We start from the raw sequence: 25,891 nt of genomic DNA, 5'->3' as shown, positions 1-25,891 counted from the left end.
CAGCCACCGCCACAGTCAGGTTCTAGAACTTTCTGTCACCCCTTGCATTTCCCTTGTGCCCCCGTCCCTGGCAACAACTCATCTGCCTTCTGTCGCTGTGCTTTTGCTGATTTAGGCTTCTTAAAATTAATTTTGCTCTTTTTCATTTCCCAGGAAGACAAATCCTTCCTGAAAGACCACGACCTTTCTGTTCGCGCAACAATGGCCATCAAGCTGCGCTTAGGAGAAAAGGAGATTTTGGAAAAAGCGGTGAAGAGCGCGGCTGCAAACCGGGAGCACTACCGCAAGCAGATGCAGGCGGGGGCCGCGCTGCCCCGGTGCGAGGAGAGCGGCGCGGCGGGCGCCAGGCTGCCCCTGACCTTGCGGAACCTGGAGGAGGAGGCCGGCGTGCAGGAGGCCCTCACCCTCACGGAGGCCGTCAGCAGGGCGAAGGCCGTGGAGAACGGGCTCATGAATGGCGAAAACTCTATCCCCAACGGGACCAGGTCAGAAAAGGAAAGTTTAAGTCAGGAGGAAAGTAAAAGAGCGACGGAAGGCACCAAAGAATGTTCTTCGGACAGCACGGAGGGCGGGAGCGCGCAGTAGCCCGGAGGGGGCACCGTCGGCGGGGAGTGCGGTTGAGCGGAAGTTCACGAACCGTCCCTTTACATCGCTGTGTTTTCTTGTTCACTTTCTTCTTTCTGCAGAGAGGAAAAGATGTTTTTGCTGCTTTATATAAAAATGATTTTTTTTTAAGTTATTTAAAAAAAATCTAGCTTCCCTCTTTGATTAAGATTGCCATCTTGCTTCTGGGCAAAACAAGTTATCAAGCCACCACGAGGTGCTTTGGAAGATTCTGTAGACCCATTGTGGGCAAATGTGTTTTCTTCCTGGGGAAGAATGCGTTCTGCTGTCAGCTGTGCTTTTGTGGGCCTGTCATCCTGACAACCGAGCGAGAGCCGCTCTGCCTCCTGCCAGCAGGACTGGGTGGCAGCGCTCTGGGGGCTCGGCGGGGGCGGGGGGTGGTTGCACAGCACAGAACGGCCTTGGGGTTTGGCAACTTGAGGGTCGGGGCAAAACCTTTTATTCCCCCCCTAAAAAAATAACACCCTGGTACTGAAAGAAAAGTGAAGGTGGCAACCTTATTTTTAATAGTTTTAAATGTTGATGATAATCCTAATTATATAAAGACACACACACACATCTAGTGATTTCTAAAGATTCATCTACCTTTTGTGTTTTGTTTTACTGTGTTAAGAACTTGTCCTTCCTCCTTGAATCGCAGTAGGACATGCATCATTCTAATTTTCAGTGTTGACTCTGATTTTAAGGTGTTGCGTTTGATTTCCCGCGTCGTCCTGGAGCGGCTGCGGACGGCGGCTGCCCCCGGCTCACCGTGGCGGTGTTCGAAGTGAGGCGGCTCCCTGGCTTTTCTGGTTTTCACAACAAGCTAGAGATTTTCAAAGCTACACTTTTGAGTAAAAAGCCTTATTAAAAGGAAAACATGATTAATATTTTCTGTCTATTCCTTTTCTTGAAGTGGGGACAGGGCCTTTGAACTGAGCCTGGATGCAGACGTCCTGCTCGTTCTCGGAGCGGGCTGGAGCCGGTGTGGACGCGGCCTGCGGCCTGAGCCGTGCCTGCCCTGGGGAGGCAGAGGTGCGGGATGGGCCTGAGGTCGCGGCTCCCCGGCCTGCAGGGGGCTGCCTGGGGAGGGCCTGGCGGCGGCAGGCACACACCAGCAGGAGCTCCCTCACGTTTTCGGGGAGGCCGAGGCCCGGGATGGTGAGCCCCGAAAGCCCCCAGTTCTCGGGCCGCGGACGGCCAGTCTTCCTCAGCTGTGAGTTCACACATGGTCTCCGAGGTCCTAACCGTGAAGGGCATCACTCCCGTGTGAACTATTAGCCCCGCCGTTTGGCCGACCAGTGCTGCACACGGGTCGTCTTAAGAACGTTCTCCCTGTTTCTCCTTGGAGAAGACGTGGGTCTGCAGATGAGTTGCTTCATCCTGCGCGAGGACGCGTTGCCTCCCAGAGCTCAGGGGGCGGTTAGACCCGAGGGGCAGGTGTCACTCTTCCACGCGCCGGCGGCGTCTTCCCGTGTGGCCCGACGCCCGTAACTCGTCGTCGATGGGCCTGCAGCTCCGACCCGGACGGCAGACTCGCCCGTCAGCTCGCATCGGAGCGCTTCCCCGAGATGCGCGGAGCCCGGAAAACCCACAGATGAGCTTCCAAAAGGCAGCGCTGCGCGTCTGAGGCGCTGTCTGCTCCGGCGTGGAAGTCCCCCCGTAGACCAGGACTTTAATCACCGATATGTCTGTAGATATATTTTCTCGTTGGTTTCCAAGTTAAGTCTTGGATTAAATACATCCTTGGAAAAATTGTGTACAACTGAGATGTAAAATAGTGTCACGAGATCGGGTGGTTGTCAGAATATTCCCCGGAAAAGACACGAGTCCAGACGGAGCCGGCAGAGCCGTGGGTGGGAGTCGGGCTTCAGGTCCTGGCCTGCACCGCACCGCCGATGGGGCTCGTCACAGCCCCCGGGACTCTGTTTCTTCTCTTACTTGTACGGTGATTATCAGAAGTCCCTGCTTAAAAATTTGAAGACCGCTCTGACCACTAACTCCCCCAGTGGCAGGTCTGTCTGTCCAGATAATTGGACCAAAAAGTGATTATATAGATTAAGCTCTGATTCAAGGACAGTCTTTGCCTTTGTGACCTAGAAATGGCACTCATAAGAACAGAACTCTTTTTTTTTTTTTTTTAAGATTTATTTTTTTGAGAGAGAGAGCGTGAGTGAGTACACAGAGGGAAGGGGAGAAGCAGACTCCCCACTGAGCAGGGAGCCCGACATGGAGCGTCATCCCCGAACCCCAGGATCATGAGCCACCCAGGCGCCCCAAGGGCAGAACTTTTTGCGGTGGGAGGACGGAGTATCTGTAGAGCAACCTCGCTTCCCTGAGTTGGTCGGACTTGCCCTCGGCCGACGGGGAGGCCACGGCACACGTTAGTGACCCTCCTGCCCTGTTTGGGCGCAGCAGAGCCAATGCTGGTGCACAAACACTTGGAACCACAGCTCAAGCATTTGAAAATTGAGGAAAAGTGATTAAATTGGCATTGAAGAACCCTCATTGCCATCTGTCATGAAAATAGACCTTTCTCTCAAATCATTTTAACAAAGTTTACTTTTTTCTTAATGCTTTTGGATATGAGGCTGTTCAGGCTAGTCTCTGGACGGATGCCAGCCTCTGCTTCTGTTTCTCAGCTTTGTGTGTTATTTGTGTAAACACTTAGCAATTAGATTTCACCAGCCTAGAAAAACCACCCAGTTTCTCCACGCAAACTGGCAATTGATAGGTGACTTCCCCCAATAGTTCCCAGAGCAGGCTCACAACGATGTATGTATGTATGTATGTATGTATGTATTTTGAGAGAGAGAGATAGGGTAAAACATTAAAAATATTCTCAGGTTCCCAGTTCGATGCACAGGGTTATGCTAAATTAAGCCTCCACTAAGCGTAGTGATTTTTCTGTAAATCGTTACTTACCGTATTTCTTTGGTGGTTAGTATGTACATGTTGGGGTGAAAGAATTGAGAAAAAAAAACCCCAAAACCCAAAACCGAAGAAAGTACCTGTGACTTGAGCTTAGCACTAAAACAGGACTGTCCATAAAGAAAATGAGGAGTCATCGTGGCGTCTGGTTTGGGGGGTGAGTTTCAAAAAGCCCAGATCTTAAAGTGCTGTAACCATGGCTACGGGAAGAAGCTTTTTATGTGATATATTGTGCCATGTTCATATTATTGATCTGGCAAACTGGCCCGTTCAGTCGGGTATAGCGGATGCCCCAAGCCAGGATTTGGGCTCGGTCAGCTTTGCACGTCAGTTTCAGGCAGCGCAGAGTAGAATCCAGTCGCCTCACCGGGGTCAGCCTACTGTTTTCATCCGCAGCCCCTTATGTAATGTAGCCCTAAAATCCTGGGTGTAAACTGAAATTGAGTAACTGGGATTGTATTTAAATGCACTGGCGGATGGGTTATTCACATGACGGGCGCTGCAGTGCTGGTCCTGGGTGCGCTGGCCTGAGGGGGAGGAAGTCGTGATGTCCCCGGAGCAGGGGTGGAGTGGGCCCGGTCACAATCTCCACAGAGGCATAGCCTGGGCCATTGGGTGGGGAGGCAGAGGGCCCCCTTGGGAGGGAGCACTTTTTCAGGACACCCACCAGGGTGACTCTGGTGAAGACGGTGTTCTAAACGCCCCGGTGCTCTGGTTTTACTAATGGCTTTGCAGAGGCTCAGGGAGGCCATCCGCGGTGGCTCAGGGTGTGGATTCCAAACACAGACCCGGGTTCTCCCCACGGGGCCAGGCACAGTCCTTGGACGTGTTCGTACCCTCCTGTAGAGTATCTGTGCTTTTAGCCCCTCCCAGCTCCGGGCCGACCAAATGAGCTCATGCACAGGCTGGTGACCGGCCGAACATTCAGGAAATGTGTGTTACTGCCCTGCTGTAAGTCTGAGCCGTCATCAGGATGCAGGAAATGTTCAGGGGACTGCGGGCAGCAAAAATGATCCCCGCTCTGTCGACGCGCAGCTTGCCTCCGTCCGTGGGTTTGAGGAGCTTCCTGCCCGGACTCAGCCGGAGTTGTGATCCTGATGCCATGGGAGCTCCTGTGAGTAATTCAAGATTCCCAGGAAACACTTGGCTGCCCTCGAGGTGGGGCGGCTGCTTGAACAAAGGATCAAGGCCGACCCTGCCACGTGTCATTAGAGGGGTAGACTGTACTCTGGGATTCAGGGGGTGGGGAGGGGGAGAAACGCCAGAGGAAGGACCTCTGATGGGCTGGTCGGGGTCTGTGCACCCTGCGGCAGGGACAGGGAGAGCCAGGAGGTCCACGCCTCCCAGGGAGGAGGGATCCTGCAGGGACTGAATCCCGAAGACTGTGCCCAGCTACCAGCAGGGGTTTTACCGACTCGGAACGAGGAAGCTTCTTTAGGGGGAAGGAGGGGCGATCGCCAGCCCCGTGAAACACAGGTGCCGCCGCTGGTGTCTCCTTCAGAAGCAGGAAGGCAGAGAGGCTTGTGTGTGTGGACTCAGAGCATGATTTCTGGAGTCGGGAGCGTTCACACAGATTGTCACACTCATATCGGCCTTGACTCACACATACTCGTGTGTGCGTGCATACATTTTATGATGCAAACACGCACACAGACACGAACGTATGCATACGTGCGCATGGCTGCGTGTGTGCGTACGTGCGTGTGTATAGGACTCTGTCAAGACGCGCATCTTCACGTCCAGGCAACAGAGACCCCCCAGGCACGGCCTGGGTCCGCCGTACCCCAGCTCGCGGGCACGCGCACTCAGGCCGTGCAGGTGGTGCTCCGCGGCCGTGCTGGCTCAGCCTCGCGCCCCGTGTCTAGCTTAGGAACCGGCCCCTTGGGCGCGCCCTGCACGGCTCCCCCACGAAGCGGACGCCTCCTCCTCCCACAACCAGGTTGGCGTGGAGTCTCACCCCTTGTTTCCTTCTGCACCCCGACCCTTCCAGAGCGTTCCAGCAGAAGAGGACCATGTTGTGGCCTGAACCTCAAAGCAGCCTTTCCCGTCTGAACACTGCACGACTCTGGAGAAGCTACTTCTAGGCTGACCAGGGCTGCTGAAGTCGGGGTGCCCGACTGGGTGGTTGCTCTTGGGGCCTGGTGCCCTGTTTCTTCCCCTTCTGCAGAGGGTGCCAGGAACGCCCCTTCTCGCATGTGCCCCGCCCCTGCCAGAGCTCCCATCCCATCCTCACACGCTGTCTGCCTTTAATGCACAGGACATTTGCTCTCCGGGAAGGAAACCCTCACATGAACGTCCGCTCCCGTGTAAATGCCTGGTGGGGCTCCGTCCAAGAATATTTGCATCTGAACCAACAACCCACATTCCAGGCCTGAAGAAGCCGTTCGTCCAGAAAACCCCACGGGCGCTGACACTGGGCAGACCTAATATGGGATCCTGAGCGCTCCTTTCTCCACTGTGGTCCGGGCGCCACCGCAGGCCTCTTGAGTTCAAGGCCTCGATTTTCTTCTCTGCAGCATGGGCTGACGGCGGTGGTTGCCAGGAGGAGGAGCCGTGAACTTCCGGGCGATTCTGGCGCGGTGCCGGGAACAGAGTAGGTGCTCAGGAAAGCGCTCCCCGTGTCACGGACATGTCGTGGCAGCGGGGCCCCAGGCCCCACATCCTGAGGCAGTCAGGCCTGCGGTCAAGGGAGGCGCACCCGTACTGTGTGCCACGGTTGCATCCACCAGGCGACACCCTGACCTGGCAGATCTCCCAAACGGACAGCAGTTACTTCTCTCCCACATGCCTGTCGTCATCAGGGAGACCCGTCCCAGAACAGGCACGTCTGACTTTCTTGGCTTTCGGTTCTCAAGTAAACCCCTCAGGCAGCTCAGAGCAAGCCCTCCCCGGAGGCGCCCGTGACACGTGAGGGCCACCCCTGCAGACCCCCTGTGCTCTAGCCCGCTCCAGTCCTGGTGTCGCTGAGTCCCGACCTGCACCTGCAGAAACACTTCCCGCTTTTTCACAGGAGCCGTACAGGACGAGTTTGGGTCTGTTTGGTCCCCGGCAGTTGTGACGATGGGCAGTTCATGGTTACGTCCTCTAATGAATCAAGTGTCATGCCATGGAGACGACAGGTCACGACAGTCCGGAAGCGCAGGTGAAACACTCCTTGGGTTTTCCAGGGACCAGGACGGGTGTTTGGGAAAGTTGGAGCGGGGGACGGGGGGCTGGGATTTCCTTCCCTGCTCTGCGCTCGGTGCCAGGCATCAGGCCAGTCAACCAAGGGCGCGTTCGCCGCCTCCGTCCCGTGTCGCCAGCCGCCTCCTCCCCGGCAGCAGGTGCTGCTCTCACCATATCGGCCGCTCCGACGGAGGTGGCGTTTGACAGAAGAGCCCTGACCTAGGGCTGTTGTCCGGACACTGGGGTGCTGGGCGGGTGTGGGGTGCGCGGCGGCTTGTCGCGGACTTTCGGCTGCACGTGCCGGCGGGGTGCTGTGGAAACCAGGACCCCTGCGGCAGGGACGTCAACGAAAAGCCGCCAGCTCGGCACCGGGTTGCAGACGTGGTGGGCCCGGCCCGTTTGCTGAGTAACTGGGGTGAGCGCGCGGCGTGCCGGAGCCCCGGAACACTTGGCTTTCGGCTCTTACTTCGCGGTGACCGAGAGGCTGTCTCCTTCAGGGACGCACTGGGCCATTCAGTCGGATGTGGCCAGGGGAGGGGCGGGGGGTGAGGAAGGACGTCCAGCGGGCCAGGCCGTCTTCTCAGGGGCTAGGGACAGCAGGGGTTTAACTGAACAGCCTCGAGGGGCAGGGGCTTCCCCACCAGGACCCCGACAGACTTGACCTGCTGCCCGCGTGGTGCCCAGGGACCCCCACCCAGGTGGCAGGGGCAGACGGCCAAGGCCCAGTCGGACAGATGACAGAGCGCAGGCCTGGCTAGTCAGACGACGGAGTGCGGCCCCTGCCGGTCAGATGACAGAGTGTGGGTCCGGTCGTGATGTGGAGCTCACAGGTGTGTCACCCCAGGGTCTCGGTGCCCTAGGGACTCACCCCCCGTTGCTTCCTTGATGCGCTCTGGGGCAGTGACCAGCAGTGACCCAATACCGATATGCGCTGGGCGCCACACCACGCTCCGGGGTGCACGGCGCACGGTGCAGGTGCTTGCAGACGACCGGGGTGGGGGCTCACGGAGGACCCCACCGGCCCAGCCAGAGGATGCCATGGCTTCCCTTTTTCTACTCGTAACAGGAAGGAGCCCAGCAGGGCTTTCTTGCCACCATCTACAACATGGCAGGCGCCTGCTTGCTCTTTCTCCATCTAACTTTCACCCCCTTCCGCCCCCTTCCTCCCCCCTTCATTTCTGTCACCAGACAACAGAGAATGTGACTCTGATTTCTTTTCCCGTCTCCACTTAAGTGCTCTGAGAACGTGCCTCTGGGAACGGGGGTCATCTTCAGGTTTTCTGACATTCTGGGATGTTTGGAGTGAGTGGTGGAATTCCAAGAGGGGACCCAACGTCACCGCTTTAGAGGGACTCCGTAAGTGACAGTGAAGTCCCTGTGTGCTTTGCGGAAACAAACGTGTTCCGAGGCTGGCCTGGGAGAGCGTACACCGTGGGGATTTTGTCCCCTTTTCCCCAGACCTGTCGGCAGACACCTGTCCCCGGATGACATCATTTGAGAAAAGATCTGTTGATCCCGTGTGGTGTTGACCTGACTGTCTACCAGTTAACGGGACAAATCACAGGGCCTCCCTATCCTCCACGGACAGCTAACAAGGAAAGGAGAGGATCCAGGGTCAGTGATAGACCAAGTCAGGCGTAGAAGCTGTCCTCAGTTTCTGCTTCATTCCTGGGGCTCGTCCTGTCGTTTATGGCTCGAGCCACCTTTGGTCGAAGTGGCCAGGCTCTCTGTCCATGAACAGTGTCTTGCAGTGTCTAGAAACCAAGTGAACAAGTATGCTTCCCTGAAACAAATACAAGACAACTCGCGAAGGCATCAGATAACTCTGCAGGCTAACTCGAAGGAAGCCGGGACTTCCAGCAGCAATTAAATTGCGTGATTGGATACAGGGAAATTTTTATAATTGCCCACAGGTAGCAATTTATTAGGATAGATGTTACTTATGACATGTGTCAAGAAGGTCAAAGTTTATACTTCCTGGGACATTAACCTAATCTTTGAAACTCTTAAAGTTACACTTTTTGGTCATTAATTTTTTTACAAGCAGAGATTTTGACAATTAACCCAGTTAATAAAGGTCAAATTTCAATTTTTTTTCCAATTTCTGGAGCACTTAACTTATTCCTTTTTGAAAATGGGCAGATAGAGGATGATAAGTAGTTATTAAATGAGTGCAGGCTGTAGTCCCGCTGTCAGAGTGACGGTCGTGAAACAGCCGATCCTGGAAGAAGGGAGCTGCTGTGTATCTGATGGCCGGGGGGTAGATTACAAGCCGAGGAAATAGGAAAATTAAGCCCCAATACTGTGTGCAGTTAGTAGGATAATATGAGTACGTGCACTTGTTAAATCATCTCAAGGTTCTAGCCATTCAGCTACACAGGCTTCAGGCTTCAACGGTTGAATCTGCACATTTTAAAATCAGCGATTTCTGCAAACTTGCACAAAGTACAATGTGAGTTAAGAACCAACGTGTCACCTGCCAGGCTGCGTCCTTCAGATGAACCCACAGATGGGTCAACGACAGACAAGGCGGCTGAGTAGCCCTGACCAGAGAGCGGGCGCCGTGGGAGCCCTGCGCCCCCCTCCTCCACATCGCCCCCGTGGGCACCCCCACCCCCCAGAATGGACAACGCAAAGCAGAGAGAGCCCGCAAACCCCTCCTTTGCCACCTAAACAAGATAAAGCAAACTTCCATTCCCGCTGTCATGAAAACCTCCCAGCGCTCAGGCTCAACTCCCCACAAGCCCTCATGAGGACTCCTACCTGCCCCCCCCAACTCCGTTCCCCCGTCTCCCGTCCCCTGCTCCGACAGTGCCCCCTGGTGGCAGCGTCCCCTGGTGGCAGCGTCCCCGGGACCGACCATCCCCAGGAGGCTGCCCAGAGAAAGGGAGCCCAGTGCCTGCATCCCGTACCCTTGGGAACAGGTCCCTTTCCGGACGTAGCCAAGAGCCTGACCCGAAGGCAGGCTTTGCTGTTGCTGCCGTTGTGCTGCAGAAATAAAGCCTTCTTGGTACCGACGTGCTCAACATTAAAGAACCAGTACGTCAAAAACGTGTGTACCTTGCACCCGTGTACCCCGCTACACCAATGATGTGCATGGAGCCAGTGCCCTGCGTCCTCCGCCCCCACACTCTGGTCCTCCCCCGCGTCCCCACCTGCTTCTGTGTACTTAAACTCTAGAGCGGAGGCCTGGGCTGCCCCTGTGCATTGCACGCTGACCCCTTGCAGCGGCTCTCCGAGGTCGTCCTAGCAGCGCTGTCTGCTGTGCCTTGCATGGGGCAGGTGGCCACAAAAGGGCAAAGCGAAAGGAAGTCCAAGTCACGAGCCCAGCCAGAGGGCATGAGAGCGTGACTAAAACCAAAACCAGTCCTGCTAGAGATTGTTAGGGGTAATTTTGCCTTCCTGCCCTGCTCCCAGCGATCCCCCCAGCCCGTGCCGGCGGACGGTGTGCCGGGGCGGAAGCTGCAAGTCCTCGGGAACTGGTGGCATTTGCAGCAAGTGCCACCTGCACGGACGGCACAGGGAGGAAAAGCCGGAGAGCAGAGCAGCATCTGCCGATCCCCGAAATATCCCCGCGGGCTGCAAACGTGGGTTTCATCTGAGCGCACCTGATGTCTGAGCCCTTTGTGGGGCTTGGTGTTAAAATAAGCTGTTGTGTCCTCGCCAGGAAACTGCAGGAAAGATGACTTTGGTCTCGCATTTTCCTTCCTTCCGACCTCCAGCACCCGTGCGGGACCTGCCCTCTGCCCTCTGCCCTCCTGCGGTCTCTCCTCCCGGCCTCCGGCCTCCTTGGCAACCTCCTCGGCTCTTCCGCTCCACGCCGTCCACCCTCCCTCTTTGCTACCCCGACGACTGCTCCCGATTCTACAAGCGGGACCGCCTCATGGATTTTATTTGACCTACAATTTGCTCAGTGTTTACTGGGACCCAGACTCCCCACTGCCCCCCTCCCAGATGGGACCAGGGTTGGTCTGGGCACGTCAGAAGGACAAGTGACCACATGGGAGGTGCCCACCCGACCCCAGCAGAGAGCCAGGGCAGTTTTCCCGGTGGGCAGGGAAGTAGGTGGGGGGCTCTGGGGCTGGGGGGCTCATCCGGGGGCTGATCCAGGGGCCGAGTGCAGTAGAGGAAGCGCCCTCCAAAGGGACCCTAAGCCCTGTCACGGAACAGTCCATGCCAGGCAAGCTTGGCTTTTCTCCAGGGAGGGACTCTCTGAACTTCTCCGAGGTCCCTGTGGGGCCCTCTGGTGCACTGGGGGGACCAGGCTGGTGCTAGGCGGTGTCTGGGTATCTGGATCAGCGGACATGGGCAGGCGGAGAAGGGAAGGCAGCCCTGGGGGTTGCCTCAGACCCCCTCTTCCGCCGCTGCCTCTTCGATCGAGGCAGGGTCTTTAACCGAACTTGGGTTTCTTGGTCTGTGGAACAGGAGCGCGGTCAGGAGGGTGGAAAACACCAGCGCGAACCTAAACCCCCAGATGTATGCTTGGGAGGGACGTGGGGCCTGGCACAGGCGTGTCTCACCAGGAAACACAGCACATTCTTCATGAGGAATGGGTGTTTCGCTCAGTTTCGGCAAATTTACCCAAATCTAAAGTGTTTGGGGAGCCACCGCTGTGAGCCCCTTCATCATCTTTTCAAGGTCACAGTGAAGCTGCCCCGTCTTCCTTTTCCAGCAAAGCCTCCACCTTCCTCTTGTTGGCCCTGGCTAGTGCTGGGTCCAAGGTGAAGGCCCGTGCGCACGGGAGGAGGGGCTGGGACTGTCCCTCAAAGCCCAGGGATGATTCAGGATGAAAAGAAGGGACTTTTTCCTTTTAATCACGTGGAGGAAAACTCCACCGTAATAAACAGAGTCAGGGGGCGGGTGGCTCAGTCAGTTAAGTGTCCGGCTCTTGGTTTCGGCTCAGGTCCTGATCTCAGGGTCCTGAGCTGGGCTTGGAGTCTGCTTGAGATTTTCTCTTTCCCTCGGCCCCTCCCCACCTGCTTTATGTTCTCTCTCCCCCTACCCACCCCTGAACGGAAATAAAGAAATCTTTTAAAAAATAAAGTCAAAAGTCAATAAACTGGGAGAAAACATTTACAACATTTGCTGTGGACAAAGGACTAGTATCTCTATTATATAAAGAACTCTTACTTGCATGGAGCACTGGGTGTGGTGCATAGACAATGAATCTTGGAAGACTGAAGAAAAAATTACCAAAATAAAAAAGAAAAGAAAAGAAAAGAAAAAAGAACTCTTACAAAATGAGAGACCAAGGACCAAAAACTTGAAAGAAAGTGGGGAAAAGATGAATACACAGTTTACACACATAAAGTCATCAAACCTGGAAAAAGCCTCCCAACCCAGTCCTCGCTCAGAAATGCAATCAAAGCAGCCCTGTGCACCATTTCTGTCCTATCAGACTAACAAACATCAAAACGTGTCCACACGCTCCGTTGGCGAGGCTGTGGGGCCCCCCAGGCATGCGGCATGTGGCTCTCATGCAAATTTGCACAAAGCTTTTGAAGGGAAACTTGGCGACACCAAACAGAACCACACACACACACACACACACACACACACACGGCCACTTACCTCTTGATACTGCGGTCCTACTCCTGGGGCTCGGTCCTGAAGACACACCTGCAAAAATACAGAGTTACACGAGGTGACTCGTGATGACATTGTAGGTGCAAAATAAGGGAAAGCATCCAGAAGTTCACAGATAGGAGAGGGGCTGAGTAAGTCTGGTACCGCACACCGTGGAGCATTACCCAGCCGTAAAGAAGCAGGGCCAGAGCTCTGTGAACTGATGTGGCGTGACTTCCAGGACGTACCGTTCAGTGCAAACAACAGAGAATGAGGGAGTTCTGTGGCACCTGATCCTTGTAAGAAAGAGGGAGATCTAGGACAGTCCACATGCACCTGCTCATTTGCATACAATCTACACGGGAAGGATAAAGTCCAGCAGCGGGAGGGCTGGCAGGGCTCTGAGTGCCCTTCAGTCCGGGGCTGACTCACCGGCTGGGCAATGTTTCGTAGCCCTTCACACAGCCCTCCAAATAACACGAATATGCCAGGATGGGGGGCGCCCCAATGGAGTAAAAGCTCCAGCCGTGAGCCACACAGGTGAGTTAGGTGACCACCCTGGAAGGCACGGGGAGGCACCTCTAGGTGGCGATGTTTTGGTGGGGACCGTAGGGCCGCAGGCCGAGGAGCCGCACCTGCAGCCACCGCTGGGCCACTGGGCTGTTTCTCACTGCGGGGCAGGTGGGCCGCTCTGAAACCGCCCTCGAGAGTCACCAGCACTAGACGACGACGAGTCTCCAAGTTGGCTCAGAAGAGCGGGGTTTCTCTCTGTTGGAGAAGCAAGCTACAGCTGCGGAAAAGGGCTCCAGGCTAAAGTGGGCCACATGGTGCAGGAAGCTAGGGTGTCCCTATGAACTCGCGGCTTGCACGGTGCGCTATGATGGGCGGACACGGAACCATGGATGTGTGTGCTTGGGGCTCTGCGGGGCGAGCGCCTGTGTGCCCAGCTCCGTCTGCCGAGTGGCCTGGAAGCCGTGAGACGCAGGGGCAAGGGGCACCCCCGGAGCCCCATCCCGGTTTTGAAGGAGCACCCCCAGTGAAAGCTCGTTGGAGGGGTGGTCTCAGCCCTGGGGCAGCAAAGATACCAGATGGGCTTGGGGGAAACCGCGGTGTCAGGAAGATGCTGGGGCTTGTGGAGAGAACACAGAAGGCAAAAGGAAGCAGGTCCCGAAGCCCAAACAGAGACAATTTGTGCAAGAAAATAAATAATAATAGGACTGGATTAGAAGAGACAGAATACAATAAACACCCACAAGCCCACACTGATGGCATCAAGTTGGTAAATAAGTGGGGAGAAGGGACAGTTCTTCCTTAGAGTCAAGTTCCTACGGTTACAAGGAGAGAATTAAAAACAGTCACCGTTTTGCAGACAGTATAGAAGCAATAGCTGTTTTGGATAAAATCTACCAACGGGAGCTAAAATCCGCGGACCAAAGTTGGGGAAGTCTCACAGTATCTCGCTCAAGACATTTGTAGTCACCGAGGAAAGATGGAAGCTTGAAGGTGGGGAAGCCTGGCAGACGCCACCGTGGCCGGCGACCAAGGTCATCATCACGGTGACCGGACATGGACACCATGAACCCCGACAGCAGGCGTGAGCGAGACACAACACCGCCCCTGTGGGGTTGTTGCCAACAAAGAACCGCCCAGAAAGTGTTACAGCCTTGTGGAGGGGGCGGGAGACCCAGAAAAAGCAACGTGGGGTCCCCGTGGTGTCCTGGGGTGCAAAAGGACACGAGTGGAAAACCTGTGTCTGCCAACCACTCTCTGGACACACGGGGAAGCTGAGGGCTTGAGGGGTTGCTAGGTGAGGAAGGTACGGAAACTGCACCGCTTTTAGGGCTTTTCTGTAAGCCTCAAGGTAGTTCTCGAGACCAAGACTAAACCCTGTGTCCTGGCTGAGACAGCAGGGTCTGAATCCTTTCCTGCCACGCAGCACTGTGCCTCAGGGTCCCCGTCCTGTCCACGGGGACTGGTCTCAGTGAGAGGACAGAAAGCTCTCAGAGCAGGACCCGGCCCGGTGGCTGTCATCAGGGTCCAAGTGGTGCTTTTTTTGTTTTTCAAATGAAATGCGGGAAGGCTGGTAGACCACGCAAAGGAGAAAGGACAGAATCTTTAGGGCAAAATTAAAAAAAAACTCAGCCAACAGCTTGCCAGTCTGGTACCCCAGCCCTCCCGCGCCAGGACCCGGGCAGTGCATGGGGGCTGGTTTCTGGTCTCCCTCGGTGGCCGCCTGCTTTCCCTCTGTGAGCAGCAGAGACAGGAGGAAGAATTCATTCTCAGACCAAGCGGCCGCCCATGTATGAGGCACTTAGACGGGCCAGGCACGCCTCTCAGAGGCTCCAGTCTTGTTCAACAGCCACGGAAGCTGGGGCCTGGTGAGGTCAGTGCAGGTGTGTGCGTGCACGCGTGTGTCCGAGTGTGCTTCTGCCAGTGCGCAACACGTGCTCCTGGGACCCAGGGGCTAGCGGCAGAGCCCCACAAGGGATCACCTGCTTTCTCCAGACAAAACTAAACCCCATGAGGGGCAGAGACAGGGAGAGGCCCAGGAGGCTGTCCCTCCGGGTGGCATGCCCTGGGTCCAAGCCGCCCCTGGGGGATTAGCGGCCCCTGCGACCGCCGACTGAAATGACCAAGGAGCACCTTGTGGTGGCAACGGAGACCCTGTTCCTACAGGATGTCGCCCAGATGGCACTTCCTCAAAACCGGCAGGTCCCCCGGCGGCCCCTTCTGTTGCTCTTCCCGGCCGGCCTTTGACGGCTTGTGTTCCCGTCTGCCCCTGCCGCCAAACCGCGACACCTCCAAGTCAGAGACGCGACCGATGCGGCGTTGACACGGCCGTGTTTCTGCACCCCGTGTCCTGTCCACCCCGGGGTCCCACCTCGAAGGCCGCTCGTTTCCGCACCCACGGATGCTGACCGCGGCGCGGATCCTGCCGTCTCCCGAGTCCTCGCGACCGGAAGCCTCTTCCCCTGCCTCCTTCACATTACAAGCCCTCCTCTGCCCCCACGCCCTGGAAGGACGATGCTAAATCACTATGCCAAGAGGAAGGTAGATTTTATTACCCCATTTTCTGGAGGTGGAAACTGAGGCCTCGGAGGTCAAATTTGTTCCTCGCATTTGATGGGAAGATGAAGCTGAGACTTGCCCCACGGCCCTGGGACTCTGCTCCCAGTCTCCTTCCAGCACGTCGTGACCGGCCTCCGGAGCTCCCCACAGGGCTGTGAGCACCCGGCTTTGGCTTCCCAGGTGCTACCGGCAGGATGAAGTTCTCACCTCTCTTTCCTCTTCTTCAAAAACAAACGAAACTATTAGTCACCACCCACATGCGGCATCCAGCTCTGTTAAAACGCCCCCCTCCTTGGCTGTGTTCTGTTACGCCGTGTTGCTTTCCGTTAGCTATTCATCTTGGAAAAAGGAATCATAATCCTGGAGATGCTTACTCCCCATTAGAGAAAAGAGGTTCAGCGTTTATTATCTAAGTGAGTCCGCGAGACTGAAATTGATGGTCTGCCCAGATCGCCGGGGAACCGGGGAAGCAGGCTCAGACCACAGGACGGAGGGAGGGTTCTGCATGGGAGCGCTCCTACCAAGCACAGACTGGGTACCGGTGGGGCCTTTCTCGGCGTTCAGGGGGGCAGCTCAGCCCAGAGAGGCCAGCGTGAGGCTGGTTCATTGAGGAAGCTTCACAAGCACACCCCGCGGAGACTTGCAGTCCCATCAGACGTCAGCATTGCCCAGAGACAGGTGGGGGGCCAGAGGGGCCGGCCAACCTGTGGATGAGGAGACGGGGCTCAGAGAGGCGGGCTGGTTCTGGACTGTGGGACCCCAGCGCCCACCCGGCCGGGCGGGGCTGATGCCTCACCCTGCTTGGGGAGCTCCTGGACCACGTGGGTCCTGCATCAGGGAGGGGAGGGGGCAGCAGTCCCAGGCCCTCATGAGGTTCCCATCTGGAGGGAGAATCCTGCAACAAAGCAGTAACAGGTAAGATGCTTCCAGACGATGACAAGCTCCTAAAGGAACAGGAAGCAGGCTGGCGGGTGGCGGGTTGGCAGGTGGCTGGAGCGGACAGGCCCCTCGGGGAGGGAGGGCACCTGCGTGGGGGTTGCTCAAGCACAGAAAGGCCGTCTTGGCCTCACGGGGGTGGGGAGCGAGCGGCGTGGGGTGCAAAGCTCCAGACTGCAAGGGGGGCGGGTGCTGGAGGGCGGGAGGGGCATGCTGGAGCTGCTTTTTGGGGGGAGGGTGAGGAAGGTCAGGGGGTCTGAGATGAGGTGGAAGGGAGGCCGAGCTGGTGGGTGAGGACTCGTCCCTGAGGTGGCAGTGGGGACCCTCCACGGACAGAGAGTAGCATTCCAAGCCGACTTCATTCTTTGTTCGCCAAGGACATCATCTGGCTGGGCCGGGAGAAGCCCACCCTGGGCCAGGGGTCCCCGGGCACGCAGCCCCTCCCCAGACCAGGGGCCCAGCGCTGCAAACAGAGCTGGCAACCCCAGTCTCATGGAAAACGCTCAGTAATTTCTGGTAATGACCCGCCAGAGCCGAAGAACAGGCTCTCTGGAAAGGTCACTTCTCCAAGAGAAGAAAATTATTCCTTTTCCTGGAGTCTGTCATCTTTTGCTTTAATTAATATCAAATGAGCCCATGCTTGGCAGTGGCTTCAAGGGTTCGAGTGGACTTCCCGTGACATCTCTAATAAAAAAGTGTGAATCTTCCCGGACGAACGGAGGTGTTGATCAGACCCTCCTCGGGGGCAGACAGGTGCCGGCCCCGCCAGGACGGCCCAGCACGCGTGCGGGCTGCAGGGAAGCGATGCGTGGGACGAAGCAGGATCGCCTGTGGTCACCTCGGAGCTGCCTGGGCAGGTGAGGCAGCCTCTCCTCATCTTCGACAGCCCTGGTATCACGAGGCTGCTTTACAGATGACATGGGATGCTTTATGGGGACGGCTTAGCCCAGAGCCGGGAGCCCACGGACGGATGTCAGAGCCGTTGGTCGCTTTGCGCACTCCTGCTGAGCTGGACAGGACGCCCTGCCTCGCAGCTGAGTCCAGTGGTCCTGCTCTTCCGACCCCGGGCAGCCGTGGTCTTCTCTTCCCCCACCTGCCCCCACCCCCGCCGGGGGTCCACGAGTCACGTGCCCCCTGTGTCATGGTTGCTTCTGTGTCTGCTGCCTCGACCAGACTGCAGCTGGGATTTGTCTGATTTCTCCGGGTCCACCTGTGTCCTGGGGTCTTTCCTGGGGGAGAGAGGAGCCAGCACAGACTGGGTCTCTGAGGGGTAGGAAGGAGCCTCTGTGGTCCGGGGGTCCAGGTGGGGAACAGTCCCCCCTCTCCCCACGGAGACTGTGACTTTAGCTTCTCTCCATGGAGTTGCAGAAGACCCTCCAGTCCAGTTCTGGTGTGGTTTCCATTTTCCCAACGAGAAAGTTGAAGCCGAGTTACAGGATTTTGCCCCAAATCACAAAGCTGACTTACTCCTCAAGGAATCAAGAGATAAACACCCGCTCTGTTGTCTGGACACCCCCTCAGCCCACTAGGGCCGTGTGATACCCCATGTCATTGGTCTTCAGCAAGGAAAATCGCACCCAGCTAGGGCCCATCTGGTCTCCCACACCCATGCTGGGCCGCCCACTCCCTTCCTCCTTCCGGGGTGAGGGCACATCTACTCCACGCAGCCTCATCGAAGGGCTTCTGGTCTGAATATGCAAGAAAAAACCCCAGCAGGCAAACTGCATATTAAATTTGAGTAGCTGTTGCCAAATCGGTCTCCAAAGTGACTTTATCCATTTGCAACCTCACCAGCAGTGCATGAGCGAACTCTTTCCCTACATGCTCTCTAAAACTCGGTGGTGACGCATTTAAATTTTTGCCAATCGAGGGGAGGGGAAATATGTCTAATTAATTTACATTTCCCTTTTTTAACTAATAATTTGAGCATCTGTTAATACGTGTCTTAACCCTTCATAATTTCTGTTCTGCAGCTTGTCTATTCAGATCCTTTTCTATTTTCTTATTAAGGGAATTCTTTATATATATATATACATATGTGTTTTTTTTAAATTAGGAATTCTTTATGTATTTTGGATACTAATCCGTAGTGTGTTACATACGGTGTGGATATTTTCACCTTATCTGCTACTTCTCTTTTAACTTTACATTATCTTTCTTCATACAGATGTTTAAAATCTGTAGTTAAATTTATGAACTTTGCTTTCCTTTAAATCTTGCTTAAGATTCCTCAAGTTCATAAATATATCCTCTTAAGTTTTCTTCTTTTACTCCTGTAGGGTTCTTAAAAAAAATTTGTGTCTTCATTCCATTAATTTTTGTTAATGGCATGAAGACAGAATTTTATTTTATTTTTTTCCAGGTAGTGTCGTTCCAATATTTATTGAACAAGCCATGTTTTTCCCCAGTGATTTGAAATGCTACCTTTGTTCACATACTAAATTCCGGTATATACGTGGTCTATTTTTTTTATCTTCTATTTTTGTTCCAAGGATCTATTTATCTATTCATGTGCTAATATCACATTATATTTATTAAAATTACTTCATAATATGCTTTGACATCTTGTCGGGCAAAATTCCCCTCTTTGTTTTTTCTTTTCTCAAGCTGTCTTGGCTATTCTGGAACATTTACTCTTCCATCTGAATATTAGAATCAGCTTGTCAAATCTTATTAAAATCTTGATCAGGTTTTGATTAGAATTGTGTTGAATTTATAGATTTATTGGGGGGATTAAAATGGAGAAAAAATATTAATGCTTAGCATTATGATAGGGTCCGGAAAAAGGCTGCAGTCAGGAGCAGGCTCTCCGTTAAAGGTGGACAGCCTGAGCTCACTGGGCCACTGAGCCTAGCTCGGGCCCTGGGGTCCAGGAATGAGCCTCGTGAGTGGCCCGAGTCATGCAGAGCCACCAGAACTCCTCTCGTGGAGTCTCATCGGGATATGAAATCCTGCCCTGGAATGATCGATTCCAGTACGGCTCATTTACTCTCAACACATGCTGAGCGTCTGCCAGAGGGTGTGTCCAGGTGCTGGGTGCAAAGATGACCCAGGCAGGGGCCAGGCCACAAAATCTTGCTTTGTGGAGGATGGTGTGGGACCCGTGAGGAAAGAGCCACTGACTGCTTCCTGAAGGGGACAGCCCAAAGACGGGCTTTACATTTTTGAGATGAAAAGGACCCACCAAGCTTCAGGTAGCATAGCCTGGTGAAATCCTTAAATTCCAGAGAAAACATTTTTAAAGAATTCCATGGGGCATCTGGGTGGCTCAGTGGGTTAACCCTCTGCCTTTGGGTCAGGTCATGGTCTCAGGGTCCTGGGATCGGGCCCTGCGTCGGGCTCTCAGCTCAGCGGGGAGCCTGCTTCTCCCTCTCTCTCTGCCTGCTTCTCTGCCTACTTGTGATCTCTGTCTGTCAAATAAATAAATAAAATCTTTTAAAAAATTAAGCCTTCAAAATTGCAGACAGATGAATAAAGTTAACTTAGTAAGGGAATCTAGATGAAAATCAGACTTCTCCTTTGACGGCCTGGAAATCAGAAGACGGAAGAAGAATGCGGTCATCATCCCGACCCTGTAACACAGGTCAGTACTGCTCTTAGCTCTGCTCTACAGATAAGGAAACAGAGAGACTGAGTAAGGTCACAGACCTAGTAAAGTCCTTATGACTCAGACTGACATAATCTGACTCCAGAATGTGCACTTCTAACTACTATGCTCTCCGAAGTAAAATGGAATATAAGGAAAGTACTTTCATATATAAAGCCCTTTCACTCAAAACTGAACAGAAATGGGACTTCTAAAGCCACTGCCATTCAAATTAGGACCAAGAGAAGGTGACTGTTACAACACACACAGTTATTCAACGCTGTTCTAACTAATTGGGAAGGAAAATGAACAGAAGCAATCTAGATATGTGAAAAGAAGTGATAATATTGTCTTTATTTGCAGGTTATATAATAATATGTCTAAAAAATTCGAGCAATTCAACAGAAAAAGCTAAGGTGGCTGGTTCTAGATAAATAAACAACAAAAAATAACTTTTCTTTATACTAACAATAGACAGAAATGGAAACAGAAAAACCACATTCACAATGGGAACAAACCTATTTTTCCAAAAATATTTGAAAAAACTATCTGAAATATTCCATGTATGATAACATCAAAAAGAATAAAATATGTAGGAATAAGCTTTTTTTTAAAAAGCACACAGTTATACTCAGAAAACTACAAAACATTGTTGAAAAAAATTAAAGACCTAAACAAATGGAAAAACATCCCATATTTGTAGACAGTAAGATTTATTATTGTTAAGATGGCAATTCTCCCCAAATTATCTACAGATTCAGTATAATCCGTAGCAGAATCCCAGCTGACTTCTTAATAGAAATTGCCAAGATGATTCTAAAATCCACGTGGGATTACAAGGCACCAGAATGCCTAAAATAATTTTTGAAAAGAGAATCAAAGCTGGAGGACTCATATTCCTGCTTTCTAAAGTCACTAGAGAGCAGCAGTAACGAAGATGGTGTGGTATGGGTATGAGGATAGACATGTAGATACGTAGAACAGAATTGAGAGCCTAGAAACAAACCCATGTGTCTATGGTGAACTGATTTTTCACAAAGGTGCCAAGACCATTCGATGGGGAGTGGATGGTCTTTTTAACCAATGGTACTGGGACAACAGAATGGTCACGTGCAAAAGAACGAAGTTGGATCCTTACCTCACACCGCATACAAAAATGGACTGAAAATGGCTCCGTGAGCTAAACCAAACCAAACCAAAGCCGTAAAACTCTTAGAAGAAAACACAAGGGTAAACCTTCAGGACCTCAGTGTTGGTGATGGATTCTTAGGTATGACAGCAGAAGCATGAGCCACAAAAGAAAGACTAAATCATTTGGTCTTCATCAAAATTAGAAATTTTTGTGCTTTAAAGGACGTTATCAATCAAGTGAAAAGGCAACCCACCTCGAATGGGAGAAAATATTTGCAAATTATCTGAGAAAGGAACTGTGTCCACAACCTATAAAGAATAGACTAAGACGTTAGCCAGTAACAAGTGATGATGAGGATATGGAAAAATCTGGACCATTGTATATGGCTGTCGGAAATATAAAATGGGGCAGTGGCACTCAAAAATCCTGGCGGGGGTGCCTGGCTGGCTCAAGTGACTCTTGATTTTGGGGTTGTGAGTTCAAGCCCTATGTTGGGTGTGGAGATGACTTAAAAATAAAATCTTTTTCTTTAAAGAGTTTATTTTTTTACTTGGGACAGAGCGAGAGCATGAGCAGGGGGAGGGGCAGAGGGAGAAGCAGACTCCCCATCAAGCAGGGAGCCCGGTGCAGGACTCGATCCCAGGACTCCAGGATCATGACCTGAGCTGAAGTCAGATGCTTAATCAACTGAGCCACCCAGGTGCCCCTAAAAATAAAATCTTAAAAAAATAGCCTGGCAGTTTTCCTGAATGATTACACACAAAGTTACCATACGACTCAGCCATTTCACACATATATGGTTGCCAAGAAGAACGAAAGGATTTGTCTACACAAAGCCTTTATGCAAATGTTTATTCACATGGACTTTTATTGCATCATTATTTATCAGAGCCCAAAGGTGGAAACAACCCAAGTGTCCATTAACTAATGATGGGGTAACCAAATGTGGTCTCGCCGTACAGTGAAATGTATTCCACAAAGAGGAAGGTAGGACAGACACCTGCTGCCACACGGAGGCACCTTGAACACCTGCTGCCCAGTGAAAGCATCCAGCCCCTGAAGACCACAGTCACATGGTTCCCTTTATAGGACATGCCTAGAACCGGAAAATCAACAGAGACAGAAGGTAGGTTAGTGGCTGGTGGGGGCTGGGGAGGAGGGGGGGATCAAGGGTAAACAGCAAGGGGATGAACAGTATGGTGAAGATGTTCTAAAATGCTTTGTGATGGGCACTTGGATGGCTCAGTGGGTTAAGCCTCTGCCTTCGGCTCAGGTCATGATCTCAGGATCTTGGGATCAAGCCCCGCATCGGGCTCTCTGCTCAGCGGGGAGCCTGCTTCCTCTTCTCTCTCTGCCTGCCTCTCTGCCTCCTTGTGATCTCTGTCTGTCAAATAAATAAATAAAACCTTAATAAAATAAAATAAAAAAAAATGCATTGTGATGATGGTTGCACATACCTGTGAGCACACTAGAAACCACTGAATTACATGCTTTAGATGGGTCCGTTGTACAGTGTGTGCATTATATCTCAATAAAGCTGTTCGTGTGTATGCATGTGTGTGTGTGTGGTTTTTTCGGTTTTTGTTTTTTGTGTGTGTGTTTAACGGATGAATTGTGGCAATTATACTGACCTGGAGAGATTTTTATGATAAACCCTTAAGTGAAGAAAGAAAGTTGCAAACTGTTACAGGTTGAATTGTATTCCACACCCTCCCGCCCCACCCCAATTTATACATTTAGGTCTTAACCCCTCAGAATGAAATTGACTTAGACATAAGGTTGTTGTAGATGCAATGAGTGCGGATGTAGTGTGGGCCCTAATCCAACGTGATTGGAGTCCTTATAAGAAGGGGGAGTTCGGACACAGACATGCATCAGGGGACATAGCAGGTGGGGATCAGAGTTAGGCTGTCATGAGCCAAGGAGACACCGGGAGTTGGGGAGGGGTCTGGAGGACAGCCTTCTCCAGCGTCTCAGAGGGAGCAGGGCCCTGTGCGTACCTGATCCCCGACTTCCAGGGAGGCTGGGTCACCCCGAGACAACATGTGTCTGTTTGAGCCATTCAGTCTGTGGTACTCGGGTATGGCAGTCCTCGCAGATCCATATGGAGTAACAGTGGAAATAGAAATTAATTTATATTAATTCACTTTGTTAACATTGGTTATCTTATGGGATTGGACTGGGGAGAGAAGAGGATGTTAGCGAGGTTGTTAAATATGCATTTAGTGTTTGAATTGTTGTAATGAGCCTGTTCCCCACCCCCGCCCCGGTTTCTTTTTTGCATTTGTAAAAATAAGGATTTTAAAAAAGAGAGGTTTGCTTACAAAGTTTGAAGACTCCCCATTCTTTCTTTTGCTTTCCAGGATTAGACATTTTATTTATTTTTTTTTAAGATTTTACTTATTTATTTGAGAAAGAGAGCGTGAGAGAGAGAGAGAGAGAGAGCGCGCGAGCATGAGCCGGGGGTGGGGGGGGAGGAAGCAGCAGGCTCCCCGCCGAGTCGGGAGCCCAGGACCCTGGGATCATGACCTGAGCCGAAGGCAGACACCTTTTTTTTTTTTTTTTTTTCAAATATTTAATTTATCAATTTGACAGAGAGACAGCAAGAGAGGGAACATAGCAGGGGAAATGCGAAAGGGAGAAGCAGGCTTCCCACCGAGAAGGGAGCCCCCCGTGGGGCTTGATCCCAGCACCCTGGGATCATGACCTGAGCCAAACACTTAACGACTGAGCCACCCAGGCGCCCCAGGGTTAGATACTTTAACTGTCTTCTGTGAAGTTCCTCCTTCCTAGTATCCAAATTGGTTGGCCATATTCTCTGAAGCAGTCAGTAAATTTCTGTGAAACACGGGATATGGTGAAAGCAAGGCAGGAGCATGGCTCTTGGTGCCTGGGACCGAGGACCGTCACGGTGGGGGTGAGGGATGAGGACGATGGCAAAGATGCTGGCGATGGCGATGGAGGAAAGGGGACTGACTCAGGCCGAGGTCTCCGGTTGGCACGCTCCCTTTTCCGTCCACCCTCGTGTAGTGCTCCAAGGCATTAACTTCCATGTACAGATTTGGAAACTGAGGCCTCATGAGGTCAGGTGACTTGCGTGGGGGCCACCATCGGTAAGCCGGGGAGTCCGGGTCGGAACCCGAGTCGGCCTGGCTTCAACCGCCTTTGCCCGGAGGCTCAGCTGCTTCCCACAGCACAGCGTCTGGGGGAGGAGGGTGCCCCTCCCCGCCGTGGCCCCCAACCTGCCCTTCGGAGCGGGTCTCATCCCCAGCATCATGGGAACCTCCTCTACTTCAGAATGGTCAAGGAAACAAATCAGGAGCCCCCCGCCCCCCGCCGGCTTCCTATCTGCAGTTTCCCGCCAGCCCCGGTTGGTTTGCTGGGATGCGGGAGGCCTGCATTATTCAAGCCCATGGAATATTCAGGCTGTTGGACGGAGGCTCAGTCTGTCAGGGCTGGCGGAGCTGTTCCCTCCCAGAGACCCCTGGGGGCTGCGGAAGCTGCAAGGCTCTGGGGCAGAGACGTCATCCTGGCCCGACCCAGGCAGGGGCGCACGCTGCCTCTGCCACCTGACGGATGTCCTCATTTGGGGAGAATGTATTATTGAGCGCGAGGCTCTTTCCAGCCAGACTCCTGGACCAAATGGCTCAGCTGTGTCCCCCTGGTGGGAGCCTCAAAGAACCCACCCCCAGAGGGAGCTGGTCACTGTGCCAGACCAGTGGGGACCAGAGTGGCAGACACTCCTGGCTCGGTTCCTGCACGGAGTCACCTCTAGCGAGAAAACCAGGCTCTCGGGGCGGACGCCCTGCTTGTAGCGCTGTGTCAGCCACGTGCTGTGGGCATGCTAGGACCGTCAGGTTGCGAACCCTGGTTCTCTGCGACAGTTGAGCGCCGTGTGAATGGGGTACCCAAGAAAGAATACCAAAGCCTATGCTTCCAGAATCACCTTGGGTATGGCTCTGGCGAGCCCAAACGTCATGGCGTGTATAGTTCTGGAATTCCAGAGCCACGGGCTCTAGAATCCTGATGGGCAGTTCTAGGACCCTGGGGCAATTTTCTGAACCTCTGAGTGGATGGCTCTAGAACCCCGGGGGAGCCACCCAGGCTGGAAAACTGAGCTCCCAGCCACACTGTGCGGAGCTCACCTGCTCCCTCCTGAGCCTCCTGGGGCAGAGTCCATCTAAGGAAGCCTGGTTTATGGAGCCCCTGGCTGGAGGTAAGGCCCGTGGTTTGCCATTAAAGACACGATTAAGGAAGAAATACTGGAAAGTTCTTCAGCTGTGACATAGTTACTTGCAGTCAGTCAGGGCTGTGGGTGTCTCTGCCTTTCTGTGCTGACTTATGGGAGGGGCGGGAGACCCGAGGGCCACAGCTCACTCGTCTGCTGTCTCGGCAGCTGGGGGGGAGCACACCTCCCCCCCGGGGGCACCTGTTGTTCATGGGTCCCTCTTCCTCCCCCTGCCCTCTGGGCAATGGCACGTTTGGGGGTCTTGGAAGACTCCTCCTTGGTGGGAGTCCCACTGGGTTGTGATCCCCTTGTCCTCTTCCCGGTTCGCAGAAGGGGACTCTGAGTTGACCTGGGCTGGTCCAGGTCTTCTCAAGCTCAGCGCTGCGGACGTTTTGGACCAGCCAACCCTCTGCTCTCCTTCTAGAGTCTTCAGCCACAACCCTGGCCTCGGTCCATTAGAAGGCAGGGGCTGTCCTCCAGTGTGACAACCAAAAACGTCTCCACACATTGCCAAACATCCCCTGGGAGGCCAAAACCTCCTTGGGTTGGAGCCACTGGTCTAGGGGATGGATTCCCGAGGTGAGTCTCATGGTTGCCCCAGCAACCGTCCTGCTGCCTCGCCGGCCCCTGTTCCCGACTTGAAGATGCCCCTCGAGCGTCCCAGGAGAATAATCCT

At 53.5% G+C, this 25,891-nt stretch overlaps 1 protein-coding gene across 3 annotated transcripts in view; it reads left to right on the top strand.

The window, feature by feature from the left end:
• The window catches only part of SETD3 (SET domain containing 3, actin N3(tau)-histidine methyltransferase), a 78,998-nt gene extending 77,509 nt beyond the window's left edge, over positions 1-1,489 (top strand). For 2 of the 3 annotated variants that reach the window (XM_080809648.1, XM_080809649.1), the window contains exons 14-15: positions 154-485; positions 1,311-1,489. In XM_080809648.1, coding sequence (XP_080665774.1) covers positions 154-485; positions 1,311-1,323 — 345 coding nt within the window. In that variant the 3' untranslated portion in view covers positions 1,324-1,489. Of the gene's footprint in view, positions 1-153; positions 899-1,310 lie in introns of those variants that run through there. The other variant, XM_080809647.1, reaches the window with a different exon arrangement.
• Positions 1,490-25,891: the final 24,402 nt, after the last annotated feature.

This window comes from Martes martes, assembly GCF_963455335.1.
Source record: "Martes martes genome assembly, chromosome: 7".
NCBI classification, from domain to species: Eukaryota; Metazoa; Chordata; class Mammalia; order Carnivora; family Mustelidae; genus Martes; species Martes martes.
This window is presented reverse-complemented; position numbering and strand designations above follow the sequence as displayed.